The 20,339-nt window shown below is 47.7% G+C and overlaps 1 protein-coding gene across 1 annotated transcript in view; it reads left to right on the forward strand.

Annotated features, from left to right (window-relative positions):
- The window catches only part of MAPKAPK2 (MAPK activated protein kinase 2), a 209,888-nt gene that overhangs the window by 169,215 nt on the left and 20,334 nt on the right, over positions 1 to 20,339 (forward strand). Inside the window, exon 9 of the mRNA XM_063955175.1 lies at positions 14,520 to 14,600. Coding sequence (XP_063811245.1) covers positions 14,520 to 14,600 — 81 coding nt within the window. The remainder of the gene's footprint in view (positions 1 to 14,519; positions 14,601 to 20,339) is intronic.

A 20,339-nucleotide genomic window follows, 5' to 3' on the forward strand; every position in this document is an offset into this window, starting at 1 on the left:
AGCACACCCAGTTGTAGAAATTTAAAGTGCACTAGCTCCTTTGGACCCGTCTATACCCATCGTACTAATCTGTCCCCAATATCCCTTATGGACTACGAGAAAAGGATTTACCGGTAGGTATCTAAAATCCAATTTTTGTATTTTTTGTATTTTCTCTATCGTCCTAGTGGATGCTGGGGTTCCTGAAAGGACCATGGGGAATAGCGGCTCCGCAGGAGACAGGGCACAAAAAGTAAAGCTTTAGGATCAGGTGGTGTGCACTGGCTCCTCCCCCTATGACCCTCCTCCAAGCCTCAGTTAGATTTTTGTGCCCGGCCGAGAAGGGTGCAATCTAGGTGGCTCTCCTAAAGAGCTGCTTAGAAAAGTTTAGCTTAGGTTTTTTATTTTACAGTGAGTCCTGCTGGCAACAGGATCACTGCAACGAGGGACTTAGGGGAGAAGAAGTGAACTCACCTGCGTGCAGGATGGATTGGCTTCTTTGGCTACTGGACATTAGCTCCAGAGGGACGATCACAGGTACAGCCTGGATGGTCACCGGAGCCTCGCCGCCGGCCCCCTTGCAGATGCTGAAAAGAGAAGAAGGTCCAGAATCGGCGGCAGAAGACTCCTCAGTCTTCTTAAGGTAGCGCACAGCACTGCAGCTGTGCGCCATTGCTCTCAGCACACTTCACACGGCAGTCACTGAGGGTGCAGGGCGCTGGGAGGGGGGCGCCCTGGGAGGCAATGTAAACCTATTTTTTGGCAAAAAATACCTCACATATAGCCTCCGGGGGCTATATGGAGATATTTAACCCCTGCCAGAATCCGTTGAAGAGCGGGAGACGAGCCCGCCGAAAAAGGGGCGGGGCCTATCTCCTCAGCACACAGCGCCATTTTCCCTCACAGAAAGGCTGGAGGGAAGGCTCCCAGGCTCTCCCCTGCACTGCACTACAGAAACAGGGTTAAAACAGAGAGGGGGGGCACTAATTTGGCGTTAGAAATATATAAAAAGATGCTATAAGGGAAAACACTTATATAAGGTTGTCCCTATATAATTATAGCGTTTTTTGGTGTGTGCTGGCAAACTCTCCCTCTGTCTCTCCAAAGGGCTAGTGGGTCCTGTCCTCTATCAGAGCATTCCCTGTGTGTGTGCTGTGTGTCGGTACGTGTGTGTCGACATGTATGAGGACGATGTTGGTGAGGAGGCGGAGCAATTGCCTGTAATGGTGATGTCACTCTCTAGGGAGTCGACACCGGAATGGATGGCTTATTTAGGGAATTACGTGATAATGTCAACACGCTGCAAGGTCGGTTGACGACATGAGACGGCCGACAAACAATTAGTACCGGTCCAGACGTCTCAAAAACACCGTCAGGGGTTTTAAAACGCCCGTTTACCTTAGTCGGTCGACACAGACACGGACACTGAATCCAGTGTCGACGGTGAATAAACAAACGTATTCCTTATTAGGGCCACACGTTAAGGGCAATGAAGGAGGTGTTACATATTTCTGATACTACAAGTACCACAAAAGAGGGTATTATGTGGGATGTGAAAAAACTACCTGTAGTTTTTCCTGAATCAGATAAATTAAATGAAGTGTGTGATGATGCGTGGGTTCCCCCCGATAGAAAATTATTGGCGGTATACCCTTTCCCGCCAGAAGTTAGGGCGCGTTGGGAAACACCCCTTAGGGTGGATAAGGCGCTCACACGCTTATCAAAACAAGTGGCGGTACCGTCTATAGATAGGGCCGTCCTCAAGGAGCCAGCTGACAGGAGGCTGGAAAATATCATATAAAAGTATATACACACATACTGGTGTTATACTGCGACCAGCGATCGCCTCAGCCTGGATGTGCAGAGCTGGGGTGGCTTGGTCGGATTCCCTGACTAAAAATATTGATACCCTTGACAGGGACAGTATTTTATTGACTATAGAGCATTTAAAGGATGCATTTCTATATATGCGAGATGCACAGAGGGATATTTGCACTCTGGCATCAAGAGTAAGTGCGATGTCCATATCTGCCAGAAGATGTTTATGGACACGACAGTGGTCAGGTGATGCAGATTCCAAACGGCACAAAGGTGTATTGCCGTATAAAGGAAGAGGAGTTATTTGGGGTCGGTCCATCGGACCTGGTGGCCACGGCAACTGCTGGAAAATCCACCGTTTTTACCCTAAGTCACATCTCTGCAGAAAAAGACACCGTCTTTTCAGCCTCAGTCCTTTCGTCCCTATAAGAGTCATATTTGCCCAGGGATAGAGGAAAGGGAAGAAGACTGCAGCAGGCAGCCCATTCCCAGGAACAGAAGCCTTCCACCGCTTCTGCCAAGCTCTCAGCATGACGCTGGGACCGTACAGGACCCCTGGATCCTACAAGTAGTATCCCAGGGGTACAGATTGGAATGTCGAAACGTTTCCCCCTCGCAGGCTCCTGAAGTCTGCTTTACCAAGGTATCCCTCCGACAAGGAGGCAGTATGGAAAAAAATTCACAAGCTGTATTCCCAGCAGGTGATAATCAAATTACCCCTCCTACAACAAGGAAAAGGGTATTATTCCACACTATATTGTGGTACTGAAGCCAGAAGGCTAGGTGAGACCTATTCTAAATCTAAAAAAAAAAAATTTGAACACTTACAAAGGTTCAAATCAAGATGGAGTCACTCAGAGCAGTGATAACGAACCAGGAAGAAGGGGACTATATAGTGTCCCGGGACATCAGGGATGCTTACCTCCATGTCCCAAATTTGCCCTTCTCACTAAGGGTACCTCAGGTTCGTGGTATAGAACTGTCACTGTCAGTTTCAGACGCTGCCGTTTGGATTGTCCACGGCACCCCGGGTCTTTACCAAGGTAATGGCCGAAATGATGATTCTTCTTCGAAGAAAAGGCGTCTTAATTACCCCTTACTTGGACGATCTCCTGATAAGGGCAAAGTCCAGGGAACAGTTGGAGGTCGGAGTAGCACTATCTCGGATACTGCCACAACAGCACGGATGGATTCTAAATATTCCAAAATCGCAGCTGATCCTGACGACACGTCTGCTGTGCCTAGGGATGATTCTGGACACAGTCCAGAAAAAGGTGTTTCTCCCGGAAGAGAAAGCCAGGGAGTTATCCGAGCTAGTCAAGAACCTCCTAAAACCAGGAAAAGTGTCAGTGCATCATTGCACAAGGGTCCTGGTAAAAATGGTGGCTTCCTACGAAGCAATTCCATTCGGCAGATTTCACGCAAGAACTTTTCAGTGGGATCTGCTGGACAAATGGTCCGGATCGCATCTTCAGATGCATCAGCGGATAACCCTATATCCAAGGACAAGGGTGTCTCTCCTGTGGTGGTTACAGAGTGCTCATCTTCTAGAGGGCCGCAGATTCGGCATTCAGGATTGGATGCTGGTGACCACGGAGGCCAGCCCGAGAGGCTGGGGAGCAGTCACACAAGGAAAAAATTTCCAGGGAGTGTGATCAAGTCTGGAGACTTTTCTCCACATAAATATACTGGAGCTAAGGGTAAATTTATAATGCTCTAAGCTTAGCAAGACCTCTGCTTCAAGGTCAGCCGGTATTGATCCAGTGGGAAAAACATCACGGCAGTCGCCCACGTAAACAGACAGGGCGGCACAAGAAGCAGGAGGGCAATGGCAAAAACTGCAAGGACTTTTCGCTGGGCGGAAAATCATGTGATAGCACTGTCAGCAGTGTTTCATTCCGGGAGTGGAAACTGGGAAGCAGACTTCCTCAGCAGGCACGACCTCCACCCGGGAGAGTGGAAACTTCATCGGGAAGTTTTTCCACATGATTGTGAACCGTTGGGAAATACCAAAGGTGGACATGATGGCGTCCCGTCTGAACAAAAAACGGGACAGGTATTGCGCCAGGTCAAGAGACCCTCAGGCAATAGCTGTGGACGTTCTGGTAACACCGTGGGTGTACCAGTCGGTGTATGTGTTCCCTCCTCTGCTTCTCATACCTAAGGTACTGAGAATTATAAGACGTAGAGGAGTAAGAACTATACTCATGGCTCCGGATTGGCCAAGAAGGACTTGGTACCCGGAACTTCAAGAGATGCTCACAGAGGACTTATGGCCTCTGCCGCTAAGAAGGGACTTGCTTCAGCAAGTACCATGTCTGTTCCAAGACTTACCGCAGCTGCGTTTGACGGCATGGCGGTGGAACGCCGGATCCTAAGGGAAAAAGGCATTCCGGAAGAGGTCATTCCTACCCTGGTCAAAGCCAGGAAGGAGGTGACCGCACAACATTATCACCACATGTGGCGAAAATATGTTGCGTGGTGTGAGGCCAGGAAGGCCCCACGAAGAAATTTCAACTCGGTCGATTCCTGCATTTCCTGCAAACAGGAGTGTCTATGGGCCTCAAATTGGGGCCCATTAAGGTTCAAATTTCGGCCCTGTCGATTTTCTTCCAGAAAGAATTGGCTTCAGTTCCTGAAGTCCAGAAGTTTGTCAAGGGAGTATTGCATATACAACCCCCTTTTGTGCCTCCAGTGGCACTGTGGGATCTTAACGTAGTTCTGGGATTCCTCAAATCACATTGGTTTAAAACCAGTAAAATCTGTGGATTTGAAGCATCTCACATGAAAAGTGACCATGCTCTTGGCCCTGGCCTGGGCCAGGCGAGTGTCAAATTGGTGGGTTTTTTCTCAAAAAAGCCCATATCTGTTTGTCCATTCGGACAGGGCAGAGCTGCGGACTCGTCCCCAGTTCTCTCCCTAAGGTGGTGTCAGTGTTTCACCTGAACCAGCTTATTGTGGTGCCTTGCGCCTACTAGGGACTTGGAGGACTCCAAGTTGCTGGATGTTGTCAGGGCCCTGAAAGTATAGGTTCCAGGACGGCTGGAGTCAGGAAAACTGACTTGCTGTTATCCTGTATGCACCCTACAAACTGGGTGCTCTTGCTTCTAAGCAGACTATTGCTAGTTGGATGTGTAATACAATTCAGCTTGCACATTCTGTGGCAGGCCTGCCACAGCCAAAATATGTAAATGCCCATTCCACAAGGAAGGTGGGCTCATCTTGGGCGGCTGCCCGAGGGGTCTCGGCTTTACAACTTTGCCGAGCGGCTATTTAGTCAGGGGCAAACACGTTTGTAAAATCCTACAAATTTGATACCCTGGCTAAGGAGGACCTGGAGTTCTCTCATTCGGTGCTGCAGGGTCATCCGCACTCTCCCGCCCGTTTGGGAGCTTTGGTATAATCCCCATGGTCCTTTCAGGAACCCCAGCATCCACTAGGACGATAGAGAAAATAAGAATTTACTTACCGATAATTCTATTTCTCGGAGTCCGTAGTGGATGCTGGGCGCCCATCCCAAGTGCGGATTATCTGCATTACTTGTACATAGTTACAAAAATCGGGTTATTATTGTTGTGAGCCATCTTTTCAGAGGCTCCGCTGTTATCATACTGTTAACTGGGTTCAGATCACAGGTTGTACAGTGTGATTGGTGTGGCTGGTATGAGTCTTACCCGGGATTCAAAATCCTTCCTTATTGTGTACGCTCGTCCGGGCACAGTATCCTAACTGAGGCTTGGAGGAGGGTCATAGGGGGAGGAGCCAGTGCACACCACCTGATCCTAAAGCTTTACTTTTTGTGCCCTGTCTCCTGCGGAGCCGCTATTCCCCATGGTCCTTTCAGGAACCCCAGCATCCACTACGGACTCCGAGAAATAGAATTATCGGTAAGTAAATTCTTATTTTTTTTGCTGTCTGCGCCAGTATCTGGTTTAACTGTGTAACTCGACCAAAGTGCTGGGCACGATTGCAAAAAGTGCCGTTTGGCCGCTCAAACAGGAAATTTTTCTCGCATTTTAGCTTGCCTACCCCAGGGGTTGCGAACTGAAGTGCAGAGGCCGGCAGCCATGATGGCCAAACAATTGAATAGCTCCGTTTGGGCGCCATCTAGTGGCTGCCGGCAGACAAACATTTGAATTCCCCCCCCCAAAGCAGTGAGAAAAAGTACTAACCAATCCGCTTCAAACTGTCATTTTTCAGACACTGCCTGTTACGTGGCATTTAGGAGTGGATTAGGTGATACTTTCTCTCTACTTTATCACTCTCCAAGGCTTAGTACATCTAACCCACAGCCTGTAAAGTGACAGTTAGGAGCTGATTAATTGGTGCTTTTTATCTCTCCAAGCTTTTATAAATCTCCCCCTAATCTTTTCCTTAACTGTTGTGCAAAGAAAGTGGAAGTATGCAGCATACATTGGCGCTCAAGCCGTAAGATGTATCCCTTATATGAATTCGAGGGATGTACTACACCAAACCAGAATGGGTTGGAAAAAAGTGCATTTAATAATAAAAAACACTCACATATATGGACAATATGGACAAATTAAAAACATATTAAAAAACATATATACACATTAATGCTCGGTAGGACTGTGAGGCAGTGGCTGGATCAAAAGTGCTTGTGCAGTAGAAATAGTGATCAAATCTCTCACCATCTGTTGGCCCTGCGGTGGGCTAGCTTATGGAAAAAGCAAGAATGGTCCGGTGCTGATTTAGCCCGGCACCACCGCATAGGGCATGAATCAGGCTTAAGGATCCCTTTAATGATGTCACCGCTTCTCAGTCCAGTCCTCTATCCAGATACAACGCGTTTCAGTCATTTGATTGTGACCTTTTTCAAGTTTGGATTGAGGATGTTGTGCCTGGGTAGACCTTTTATACCCATACAGGTGATTTCCATTCCTATCACCTGCGTTAGTCGTGCGCGTCGCGTCGCCGGCTCGTCCCGCCGGAAATGACGCGATCTGCGTTCCACCGCCAGCCGGAAGTATGCGTGTCAATGCTTTACCGGAAGTACTGTCCCGGCCGCCGCGTTCTCTTTTCAATATCAAAGTTCTTTGATTATCCTTCCGTTTTATTCTCTGTTGTATATAGAGTATACTAAGGTTTCCACGGGTTTATTGGATCCAGGATTTTCTTTGTAGAGAGTTGTCGGATCCCCGTCGGCCATCTTTATTACTGGAAAGATTTTCTTTTTCCATACTATTGATTTCACAGGGATTTAATTCCATCGTGTTCTTCAAAAATATTTTATAGAGGACACCCACTCTGACCAAACTTTGTGGTACTTTATATTCCCACTAGTCCTTCCCTATTACCCGAGTGGGGTCACTCAATTTTTCATATTATTTTGATGGAATTTTGCCAACAGATGTAGCTCCACATATCACTCAGAGTAAAAAGAAAGAAGAAAGAGAGAGTGTGAGGTTAAAAGCACATGTATAAATATACAGGGGACATATATTAAAAAATTCAATCTAAAAACCATTTTAATTCAAAATCAACATTGTGACCATGGGGTTTTAAAGAATTAAGGTTAAAAATCCAGCGCATCTCATTTTGAGCTAGATTTTTTTCAAGATCTTTATTTTTCCAATTAGACCTGACCTGTTGGATGCCTAAATACCTAATAATATGACCCTCACACTTATTATGTACTTTAGAGAAATGTTGATTTTGAATTAAAATGTTTTTTAGATTGAATTTTTTAATATATGTCCCCTGTATATTTATACATGTGCTTTTAACCTCACACTCTCTCTTTCTTCTTTCTTTTTACTCTGAGTGATATGTGGAGCTACATCTGTTGGCAAAATTCCATCAAAATAATATGAAAAATTGAGTGACCCCACTCGGGTAACAGGGAAGGACTAGTGGGAATATAAAGTACCACAAAGTTTGGTCAGAGTGGGTGTCCTCTATAAAATATTTTTGAAGAACACGATGGAATTAAATCCCTGTGAAATCAATAGTATGGAAAAAGAAAATCTTTCCAGTAATAAAGATGGCCGACGGGGATCCGACAACTCTCTACAAAGAAAATCCTGGATCCAATAAACCCGTGGAAACCTTAGTATACTCTATATACAACAGAGAATAAAACGGAAGGATAATCAAAGAACTTTGATATTGAAAAGAGAACGCGGCGGCCGGGACAGTACTTCCGGTAAAGCATTGACACGCATACTTCCGGCTGGCGGTGGAACGCAGATCGCGTCATTTCCGGCGGGACGAGCCGGCGACGCGCACGACTAACGCAGGTGATAGGAATGGAAATCACCTGTATGGGTATAAAAGGTCTACCCAGGCACAACATCCTCAATCCAAACTTGAAAAAGGTCACAATCAAATGACTGAAACGCGTTGTATCTGGATAGAGGACTGGACTGAGAAGCGGTGACATCATTAAAGGGATCCTTAAGCCTGATTCATGCCCTATGCTGTGGTGCCGGGCTAAATCAGCACCGGACCATTCTTGCTTTTTCCATAAGCTAGCCCACCGCAGGGCCAACAGATGGTGAGAGATTTGATCACTATTTCTACTGCACAAGCACTTTTGATCCAGCCACTGCCTCACAGTCCTACCGAGCATTAATGTGTATATATGTTTTTTAATATGTTTTTAATTTGTCCATATTGTCCATATATGTGAGTGTTTTTTATTCTTAAATGCACTTTTTTCCAACCCATTCTGGTTTGGTGTAGTACATCCCTCGAATTCATACAAGGGATACATCTTACGGCTTGAGCGCCAATGTATGCTGCATACTTCCACTTTAAACATTTAGGGATTCATGTGTTTGTCCCTCCAAGTGCAGTAACTAGGCAGCTCAGTCTTGTTTAATTGCGCACCCATTGTCAGTGCATACCCCTTTTTAACTGTTGTGCAATCAGTGCAGAATGTCTCATGCATATTCATAAATGCAGATATGAGAGGAATAATCTTACGCGGTGAGTGAGATATTGACACCTGTGCCACAAGCATCATTAACTCATCTATGCCCTGATTCCACCATATCAGGTGGCAGTAGAAGTAGAAATGACAGCTGGCTCCATAATGGAGGATTGTTGCAGGTATACAATAAGGTTAACTTCCCATTTCCTGCTCTCCAGCAGCTCCACCTGCCTCTGTGAAATTACACCATGGTGAGGAGTAACAGGACAGGTGATTAACGCCAAAGTTTCGAAGACTGTAATAGTCTGAGGGAAAGAGTGATGTCCGCATCAGCGTATGTGTGACAAGTCCTAGACCACGTGCTCGCTCTCTCGCTCTCTCTCTCTCTCTCTCTCTCTCTCTCTCTCTCTCTCTCTCATATATATATATATATATATATATATATATATATATATATATATATTTAGTTTCTCTGACGTCCTAGTGGATGCTGGGTACTCCGTAAGGACCATGGGGAATAGACGGGCTCCGCAGGAGACTGGGCACTCTTAAAAGAAAGATTAGGTACTACATCTGGTGTGCACTGGCTCCTCCCTCTATGCCCCTCCTCCAGACCTCAGTTAGAATCTGTGCCCGGCCAGAGCTGGATGCACTTAGTGGGCTCTCCTGAGCTCACTAAAAAAGAAAGTATTTGTTAGGTTTTTTATTTTCAGTGAGATCTGCTGGCAACAGACTCACTGCTATGAGGGACTGAGGGGAGAGAAGCAAACCTACCAGCTAGCAGCTAGCTTGTGCTTCTAAGGCTACTGGACACCATTAGCTCCAGAGGGATCAAACACAGGGCCCGACCTCGATCGTCCGTTCCCGGAGCCGCGCCGCCGTCCCCCTTGCAGAGCCAGAAGACAGAAGATTCCAGGAGAAAATCGGCGGCTGAAGACTCCGGTCTTTAATAAGGTAGCGCAGCACTGCAGCTGTGCGCCATTGCTCCCACAGCACACCACACGATCCGGTCACTGGTGGGTGCAGGGCGCTGGGGGGGGGGGGGGGGGGGGGGCGCCCTGGGCTGCAATATGTGTACCTTGGTTGGCAAAATGCACATAATACAGTTATAAACTGTATATGTGCCTAATCCCCCGCCATAAATATTATTAAAAAAGCGGGAGAAGCCCGCCGCTGAAGGGGCGGGGCTATCTTCCTCAGCACAGCCAGCGCCAATTTCTCTTCACAGCTCCGCTGGAAGGACGCTCCCCAGGCTCTCCCCTGCAGTATTCGCTACGAGAAGGGTAAAAGAGAGGGGGGGGGGGGGGGGGCACATAAATGTAGGCGCAAAAGGTAATATAAGCAGCTATTGGGGGAAATTTCACTTTGTATCGGTGTAAATCCCTCTGTTATAAATAGCGCTCTGGTGTGTGCTGGCATACTCCCTCTCTGTCTCCCCAAAGGACTTTGTGGGGTCCTGTCCTCAGTCAGAGCATTCCCTGTGTGTGTGTGCGGTGTGTCGGTACGGCTGTGTCGACATGTTTGAGGAGGACGCTTACGTGGAGGCGGAGCAGGTGCCGATAAGTGTGATGTCGCCCCCTGCGGGGCCGACACCAGAGTGGATGGATATGTGGAAGGTATTAACCGACAGTGTCAACTCCTTGCATAAAAGGTTCGATGACGCAGCTTTGGGACAGCCGGCATCTCAGCCCGCGCCTGCCCAGGCATCTGAGAGGCCATCAGGGGCTCAAAAACGCCCGCTACCTCAGATGGCAGACACAGATGTCGACACGGAATCTGACTCCAGTGTCGACGAGGATGAGACAAATGTACAATCCACAAGGGCCATCCGATGCATGATTACGGCACTGAAAAATGTGTTGCACATTTCTGATATTAACCCGGTTACCACTAAAAAGGGTATTATGTTTGGGGAGAAAAAACAGCCAGTGACTTTTTCCCCATCTGATGAGTTAAATGAATTGTGTGAAGAAGCGTGGTGTTCCCTGGATAAGAAATTAGTGATTTCTAAGAGGTTACTAATGACGTACCCTTTCCCGCGAACAAACAGGTTGCGTTGGGAAACATCCCCTAGGGTGGACAAGGCGCTCACACGCTTGTCAAAAAAGGTGGCACTGCCGTCTCAGGATACGGCCGCCTTAAAGGAGCCTGCGGATAGAAAGCAGGAGGCTATCCTGAAGTCTGTGTATACACACTCAGGTACTATACTGAGACCTGCTATTGCTTCAGCATGGATGTGTAGTGCTGCAGCAGCTTGGTCCGATTCCCTGTCAGATAACATTGATTCCCTTGACAGGGATACTATTTTGCTAACTATAGAGCATATTAAAGACGTAGGCCCTCATTCCGAGTTGTTCGCTCGCAAGCGGATTTTAGCAGATTTGCTCATGCTAAGCCGCCGCCTACTGGGAGTGAATCTTAGCATCTTAAAAATGCGAACGATGTATTCGCAATATTGCGATTACACACCTCGTAGCAGTTTCTGAGTAGCTCCAGACTTACTCGGCATCTGCGATCAGTTCAGTGCTTGTCGTTCCTGGATTGACGTCACAAACACACCCAGCGTTCGCCCAGACACTCCTCCGTTTCTCCGGCCACTCCTGCGTTTTTTCCGGAAACTGTAGCGTTTTTTCCCACACGCCCATAAAACGGCCTGTTTCCGCCCAGTAACACCCATTTCCTGTCAATCACATTACGATCGCCAGAACGATGAAAAAGCCGTGAGTAAAATTACTAAGTGCATAGCAAATTTACTTGGCGCAGTCGCAGTGCGAACATTGCGCATGCGCATTAAGCGGAAAATCGCTGCGATGCGAAGATTTTTACCGAGCGAACAACTCGGAATGAGGGCCGTAGTCTTATATCTGAGGGATGCACAGAGGGACATTTGCCGACTGGCATCTAGAATTAATGCAATGTCCATTTCTGCCAGGAGAGTATTATGGACTCGGCAGTGGACAGGTGATGCAGATTCTAAAAGGCACATGGAAGTTTTGCCTTATAAGGGTGAGGAATTGTTTGGGGACGGTCTCTCGGACCTCGTATCCACAGCAACAGCTGGGAAGTCGACTTTTTTACCTCAGGTTCCCTCACAGCCTAAGAAAGCACCGTATTATCAAGTACAGTCCTTTCGGCCTCAGAAAGGCAAGCGGGTCAGAGGCGCGTCCTTTCTGCCCAGAGGCAGGGGTAGAGGGAAAAAGCTGCACCAGACAGCCAGTTCCCAGGAACAAAAATCCTCCCCTGCTTCCACTAAGTCCACCGCATGACGCTGGGGCTCCACAGGTGGAGCCAGGTGCGGTGGGGGCCCGTCTCCGGAACTTCAGCGACCAGTGGGTTCGCTCACAGGTGGATCTCTGGGTTCTACAAGTGGTATCTCAGGAATACAAGCTGGAGTTCGAGACGTCTCCCCCTCGCCGTTACCTCAAATCAGCCTTGCCAGCTACTCCCATGGAAAGGGAGGTAGTACTGGCTGCAATTCATAAGCTTTACCTTCAGCAGGTGATAATCAAAGTTCCCCTCCTTCAGCAGGGACGGGGTTACTATTCCACAATGTTTGTGGACATGATGGCGTCCCGCCTCAACAAAAAGCTAAAAAGATATTGCGCCAGGTCAAGGGACCCTCAGGCGATAGCTGTGGACGCTCTAGTGACACCGTGGGTGTACCTGTCGGTTTATGTGTTCCCTCCTCTTCCTCTCATACCAAAGGTGCTGAGGATAATAAGAAAGAGAGGAGTAAGAACTATACTCATCGTTCTGGATTGGCCAAGAAGAACTTGGTACCCGGAACTACAAGACATGATCTCAGAGGACCCTTGGCCTCTGCCGCTCCGGCAGGACCTGCTACAGCAGGGGCCCTGTCTGTTCCAAGACTTACCGCGGCTGCGTTTGACGGCATGGCGGTTGAACGCCGGATCCTAATGGAAAAGGGCATTCCGGTTGAAGTCATTCCTACGCTGATAAAGGCTAGGAAGGATGTGACAGCAAAACATTATCACCGCATATGGCGAAAATATGTTGCTTGGTGTGAGGCCATGAAGGCCCCAACAGAGGAATTTCAGCTGGGTCGATTTCTGCACTTTCTACAGTCAGGAGTGACTATGGGCCTAAAATTGGGATCCATTAAAGTCCTGATTTCGGCCCTGTCTATTTTCTTTCAAAAAGAACTGGCTTCACTGCCTGAAGTTCAGATATTTGTTAAGGGAGTGCTGCATATTCAGCCGCCTTTTGTGCCTCCGGTGGCACCTTGGGATCTCAACGTAGTGTTGAATTTCCTAAAATCACATTGGTTTGAGCCACTTCAGGCCGTGGAGTTGAAGTATCTCACGTGGAAGGTAGTCATGCTGTTGGCCTTGGCCTCAGCTAGGCGTGTGTCAGAATTGGCGGCTTTGTCCTGTAAAAGCCCTTATCTGATTTTCCATATGGACAGGGCAGAATTGAGGACTCGTCCCCAATTTCTTCCAAAGGTGATATCAGCGTTTCATTTAAACCAACCTATTGTGGTGCCTGCGGCTACTCGGGACTTGGAGGATTCCAAGTTGCTGGACGTAGTCCGGGCCCTAAAAATCTATGTTTCCAGGACGGCTAGAGTCAGGAAAACAGACTCGCTATTTATCCTGCATGCACCCAACAAGCTGGGTGCTCCTGCTTCTAAGCAGACTATTGCTCGCTGGATCTGTAGCACGATTCAGCAGGCTCATTCTGCGGCTGGACTGCCGCATCCTAAATCCGTAAAAGCCTATTCCACGAGGAAGGTGGGCTCTTCTTGGGCGGCTGCCCGAGGGGTCTCGGCTTTACAACTTTGCCGAGCTGCTACTTGGTCGGGATCAAACACTTTTGCAAAATTCTACAAGTTTGATACCCTGGCTGAGGAGGACCTTGAGTTTGCTCATTCGGTGCTGCAGAGTCATCCGCACTCTCCCGCCCGTTTGGGAGCTTTGGTATAATCCCCATGGTCCTTACGGAGTACCCAGCATTCACTAGGACGTCAGAGAAAATAAGATTTTACTCACCGGTAAATCTATTTCTCGTTAGTCCGTAGTGGATGCTGGGAGCCCGTCCCAAGTGCGGACTTTCTGCAATACATGTATATAGTTATTGCTTAACTATAGGGTTTTGTTATGAGCCATTTGTTAAATGAGGCTCAGTTGTTCATACTGTTTACTGGGTATAGTTATCACAAGTTGTACAGTGTGATTGGTGTGGCTGGTATGAGTCTTACCCTGGATTCCAAATCCTTTCCTAGTAATGTCAGCTCTTCCGGGCACAGTTTCCTTAACTGAGGTCTGGAGGAGGGGCATAGAGGGAGGAGCCAGTGCACACCAGATGTAGTACCTAATCTTTCTTTTAAGAGTGCCCAGTCTCCTGCGGAGCCCGTCTGTTCCCCACGGTCCTTACGGAGTACCCAGCATCCACTACGGACTACGAGAAATAGATTTACCGGTGAGTAAAATCTTATTTTTGTTTGGCACTCACTGCTTCCATATTAATATGTCTCTCTCTCTCTCTCTCTCTCTCTCTCTCTCTCTCTCTCTCTCTCTCTCTCTCTCTCTCTCTCTACATATATCTATATCGATCTATATATATATATATATATATATATATCATTTTTTTTTCTTCAGTTTTTAGAATAGACCAGTTGTAGAAAACCTTTTTGCAGTTTGTTTTGCATTTTGTTTAGAATAGGTGACAATTTACAGACCATGCTTCATACTGTATTATTGCTTTTAGGATTTGAATGCAGTAAAACGGTTCATGTATATTTTAAAATCCATTATGTTTTATTTATTTAAATTCTTTCTGAGTGTTTCTACAACATCTCTCCCAACAGCAGTCCATACAAATACCACCAACTCCCCTCCACACCAGTCGGGTCTTGAAAGAAGAGAAAGATTTGTGGGAAGATGTCAAGGTGAGTGTGTGCATCTTTTTTTATATAATTCATTGTGTCATGTTCTCTCCACTTGATTTGTCGTGTTTGCAGATGAGCACTGGGATTCCACAGTGAATACATCGGGGTGTTGAGTTGGATCTTGATCCAAGGCACCAACAGGCTAAAGCTTTGACTGTTCCCAGGATGCACTACACCGCCTCCTCTATAACCGCGCCTCCAGGCACTGGAGCTTACTTTGTAAGTTGGTGCCTGCAGAGCAGGTCACTAACAGGTGGGGCTTCGCTACGCAGCCCTGAAGAGCTTTTTTAAGAAGCCTTCAAGGGCCGCAGCACTGTTTTTTGTGTCATTCTGACATTCTGTGCTGCGACTCCATCACCTCCCCAGCAGCGCTGCATTCTCCTGCGGCCGGGTACTTGCAGTGGAGGCGCAGCGGTCATCAGGCACACCACCGCTGACGCTCTCCAGGATCGCGTGGCTGCACATCAGGGACGAGGTAAGAGGGTCCCCCAGGTGGGACTCGCCGGTAAATCGCTGTCAGAGGAGACGGACCGCGCCGCTGGCGTGGACACTGTACTGCACAGGGACCCCACTATATTCACCAGGGCAGGGAGCACAGGTCGGATTTACTAAAATCCGTTTTACATAGTCTCCACAGTACCCGGTGGTGAGGCCCAGCATAGTGAATAAGGCGCTGACCTGTAGCCCCTCCCCCAGCTCCGGCCACCATCTACTGCTGGTGTTCCCGCCCTGGAGCTGCATTTCACTCTCTGACAGATTTTTGTGCCATCTTCACTAGTAGCTGGGCTGATCTACCGGACTACAGGGCTCTGTCTCCTGTGCATTTACAGGTACTTAAGTATTCTACCTGTCATTTTAGACAGTGTTCGTTAAGAACAAGTGTACTGCTATCTGAATATTTAGTACAAGTATTCTGTGATATACATAAAGTATTTACTGTGCATTGTTATATCTATATTCATACATATTTATATGTAGTTTTACCAGTCCAGTGCAGTTTTATTGCTTATCTGTAATAACTTCTGTATTGTACCTGTGACTGACTCTGCCTGTAGCCGTTGTGTGGATTTCATTCTCCCATATCACACTTATTGCTATCACTATATTCTGTACCCTGAGGGGCTAGGTGCGTCACACACATTCACAGTCCGGTCCATAAATATTGGGACATCGACACAATTCTCATATTTTGGCCTCTATACACCACCACAATGGATTTTAAATGAAACAAACAAGATGTGTTTTAACTTCAGGCTTTCAGCTTTAATTTGAGGGTTTTTACATCCAAATCAGGTGAACGGTTTAGGAATTACACCGGTTTCTATATGTGCCTCCCACTTTCTAAGGGACCAAAAGTAATGGGACAATTGACTCAAAAGCTATTTCATGGACAGGAGTGGGCTATTCCCTCGTTATTTCATCATCAATTAAGCAGGTAAAAGGTCTGGAGTAGGATCCAGGTGTGACATTTGCATTTGGAATCTGTTGCTGTTGACTCTCAATATGAGATCCAAAGAGCTGCCACTATCAGTGAAGCAAGCCATCATTAGGCTTAAAAATCAAAACAAACCCATCAGAGAGAGAGCAAAAACATTAGGTGTGGCCAAATCAACTGTTTGGTGCGTTCTTTCTTAAGGATGTTCCAGAGAGCTAAGCAACACCAAAAGACCCAGAAGACCACGGAAAACAACTGTGGTGGATGACAGAAGAATTATTTCCCTGGTGAAGAAAAACCCCTTCACAACAGTTGCCCAGATCAAAAAATACTCTCCAGGAGGTAGCTGTATATGTGTCAAAGTCAACAATCAAGAGAAGACTTCACAAGAGTGAATATAGAGGATTCGCCACAAGATGTAAACCATTGGTGAGCCACAAAAACAGGAAGACCAGATTAGAGTTTGCCAAACAACATCTAAAAAAGCCTTTACAGTTCTGGAACAACATCCTATGGACAGATGAGACAAAGATCAACTTGTAACAGAGTGATGGGAAGAGAAGAGTATGGAGAAGGAAAGGAACCGCTCATGATGATCGAAAACATACCACCTGATCAGTGAAGCATGGTGGTGGTAGTGTCATGGCGTGGGCATGTATGGTTGCCAATGGAACTGGTTCCCTTGTATTTAATGATAATGTGACTGCTGACAAAAGCAGCAGGATGAATTCTGAAGTGTTTTGGGCAATACTATCTGCTCATATTCAGTCAAATGCTTCAGAACTCATTGGACTGCGCTTCCCAGTGCAGATAACAATGACCCGAAGCATACTGCGAAAGCAACCAAAGATTTTTATTTTTTTCTCTGACGTCCTAGTGGATGCTGGGAACTCCGTAAGGACCATGGGGAATAGCGGCTCCGCAGGAGACTGGGCACAAAAAGAAAAGCTTTAGGACTACCTGGTGTGCACTGGCTCCTCCCCCTATGACTCTCCTCCAAGCCTCAGTTAGATTTTTGTGCCCGACCGAGCTGGGTGCAATCTAGGAGGCTCTCCTGAGCTTCTAAGGAAAAGTTAGTTTTAGGTTTTTTATTTTCAGTGAGACCTGCTGGCAACAGGCTCACTGCATCGAGGGACTAAGGGAAGAAGAAGCGAACCTGCCTGCTTGCAGCCAGCTTGGGCTTCTTAGGCTACTGGACACCATTAGCTCCAGAGGGACCGAACACAGGCCCAGCCTCGGAGTCCGGTCCCAGAGCCGCGCCGCCGGCCCCCTTACAGAGCCAGAAGCAAGAAGAGGTCCGGAAAATCGGCGGCAGAAGACATCAGTCTTCACCAAGGTAGCGCACAGCACTGCAGCTGTGCGCCATTGCTCCTCATGCACCACACACTCCGGTCACTGATGGGTGCAGGGCGCTGGGGGGGGGGCGCCCTGAGCAGCAATATAAACACCTTGGCTGGCTAAATTACATCACATATAACCCCCAGGGCTATATGGATGTATATTAACCCCTGCCAGATTCCGAAAAAAAGCGGGAGAAAAGTCAGCCGAGAAGGGGGCGGAGCCTATCCTCAGCACACTGGCGCCATTTTCCCTCACAGCTCCGCTGGAAGGACGTCTCCCTGACTCTCCCCTGCAGTCCTGCACTACAGAAAAGGGTAAAACAAGAGGGGGGGGGGGGGGCACTAATTAGGCGCAGTATAATATACACAGCAGCTATAAAGGGAAAAACACTCTGGTGTTATCCCAACATATATATAGCGCTCTGGTGTGTGCTGGCATACTCTCCCTCTGTCTCCCCAAAGGGCTAGTGGGGTCCTGTCCTCTATCAGAGCATTCCCTGTGTGTGTGCTGTGTGTCGGTACGACTGTGTCGACATGTATGAAGAGGAAAATGATGTGGAGGCGGAGCAATTGCCTGTACTGGTGATGTCACCCCCTAGGGAGTCGACACCTGAGTGGATGAGCTTATGGAAGGATTTACGTGAAAGTGTTAGCTCTTTACAAAAGACAGTTGATGACATGAGACAGCCGGCTACTCAGCTGGTGCCTGTCCAGGCGTCTCAAAGACCATCAGGGGCTCTAAAACGCCCGCTACCTCAGATGGTAGATACAGACGCCGACACGGATACTGACTCCAGTGTCGACGATGAAGAGACGAATGTGACTTCCAGTAGGGCCACACGTTACATGATTGAGGCAATGAAAAATGTTTTACACATTTCTGATAGTACAAGTACCACTAAAAAGGGTATTATGTTTGGTGAGAAAAAACTACCTGTAGTTTTTCCTGCTTCTGAGGAATTAAATGAAGTATGTGATGAAGCGTGGGTTTCTCCCGATAAAAGACTGATAATTCCTAAAAAGTTATTGGCATCATACCCCTTCCCGCCAGAGGATAGGGCACGTTGGGAAACACCTCCTAGGGTGGATAAAGCGCTCACACGCTTGTCAAAACAGGTGGCACTACCGTCTCCGGATACGGCCGCCCTTAAGGAACCTGCTGACAGAAAGCAGGAGAATATCCTAAAATGTATATACACTCACACGGGTGTTATACTGCGACCAGCAATCGCCTCAGCCTGGATGTGCAGTGCTGGGGTGGCTTGGTCGGATTCCCTGACTGAAAATATTGATATCCTGGATAGGGACACTATATTACTGACTATAGAGCATTTAAAAGATGCGTTTTTATATATGCGTGATGCACAGAGGGATATTTGCCGACTGGCATCAAGAGTAAGTGCGCTGTCCATATCTGCCAGAAGAGGGTTATGGACGCAGCAGTGGTCAGGTGATGCTGATTCCAAAAGGCATATGGAAGTATTGCCTTATAAAGGGGAGGAGTTATTTGGGGTAGGTCTATCGGACCTGGTATCCACGGCAACTGCTGGGAAATCCACATTTTTACCCCAGGTAGCCTCTCAACATAAAAAAGACGCCGTATTATCAGGCGCAGTCCTTTCGGCCCCATAAGGGCAAGCGGGCGAAAGGCTCCTCATTTCTGCCCCGTGGCAGAGGGAGAGGAAAAAGGCTGCAGCAAACAGCCAGTTCCCAGGAACAGAAGCCCTCTCCCGCTTCTGCCAAGTCCTCAGCATGACGCTGGGGCTCTACAAGCGGACTCAGGCACGGTGGGGGCCTGTCTCAAGAATTTCAGCGCGCAGTGGGCTCACTCACAAGTGGATCCCTGGATCCTTCAAGTGGTATCTCAGTGGTACAAATTGGAATTCGAGGCGTCTCCCCCTCGCCGTTTCCTAAAGTCTGCCTTACCGACGTCTCCATCCGACAGGGAGGCGGTATTGGAAGCCATTCACAAGCTGTATTCACAGCAGGTGATAATCAAGGTACCCCTCCCGCAACAGGGAAAGGGGTATTATTCCACGCTGTTTGTGGTACCAAAGCCGGATGGCTCGGTGAGACCTATTTTAAAATCTAAAATCTTTGAACACTTACATACAGAGGTTCAAATTCAAGATGGAGTCACTCAGAGCGGTGGAAGAAGGGGATTATATGGTGTCTCTGGACATCAAGGATGCTTACCTCCATGTCCCAATTTACCCTTCTCACCAAGGGTACCTCAGGTTTGTGGTACAGAACTGCCACTATCAGTTTCAGACGCTGCCGTTTGGATTGTCCACGGCGCCCCGGGTCTTTACCAAAGTAATGGCCGAAATGATGATACTCCTTCGAAGGAAGGGAGTTTTAATTATCCCTTACTTGGACGATCTCCTGATAAGGGCAAGATCCAAGGAACAGTTGGTAGTCGGAGTAGCACTGTCTCAAGTAGTGCTGCGGCAGCACGGTTGGATTCTCAATATCCCAAAATCGCAGCTGATCCTGACGACACGTCTTCTATTCCTAGGGATGATCCTGGACACAGTCCAGAAAAAGGTGTTTCTCCCGGAAGAGAAAGCCAGAGAGTTATCCGAGCTAGTCAGAAACCTCCTAAAACCAGGCCAAGTATCAGTGCACCAATGCACAAGGGTCCTGGGAAAAATGGTAGCTTCCTACGAAGCAATCCCATTCGGCAGATTCCACGCAAGAACATTCCAGTGGGACCTGCTGGACAAATGGTCCGGATCGCATCTTCAGATGCATCAGCGAATACCCCTGTCCCCAAGGACAAGGGTGTCTCTCCTGTGGTGGTTGCAGAGTGCTCATCTTCTAGAGGGCCGCAGATTCGGCATTCAGGACTGGGTTCTGGTGACCACGGATGCCAGCCTGTGAGGCTGGGGAGCAGTCACATAGGGAAGAAACTTCCAGGGCTTGTGGTCAAGCCTGGAGACATCACTTCACATAAATATCCTG

Source organism: Pseudophryne corroboree, chromosome 2 (assembly GCF_028390025.1).
Source record: "Pseudophryne corroboree isolate aPseCor3 chromosome 2, aPseCor3.hap2, whole genome shotgun sequence".
NCBI lineage: Eukaryota > Metazoa > Chordata > Amphibia > Anura > Myobatrachidae > Pseudophryne > Pseudophryne corroboree.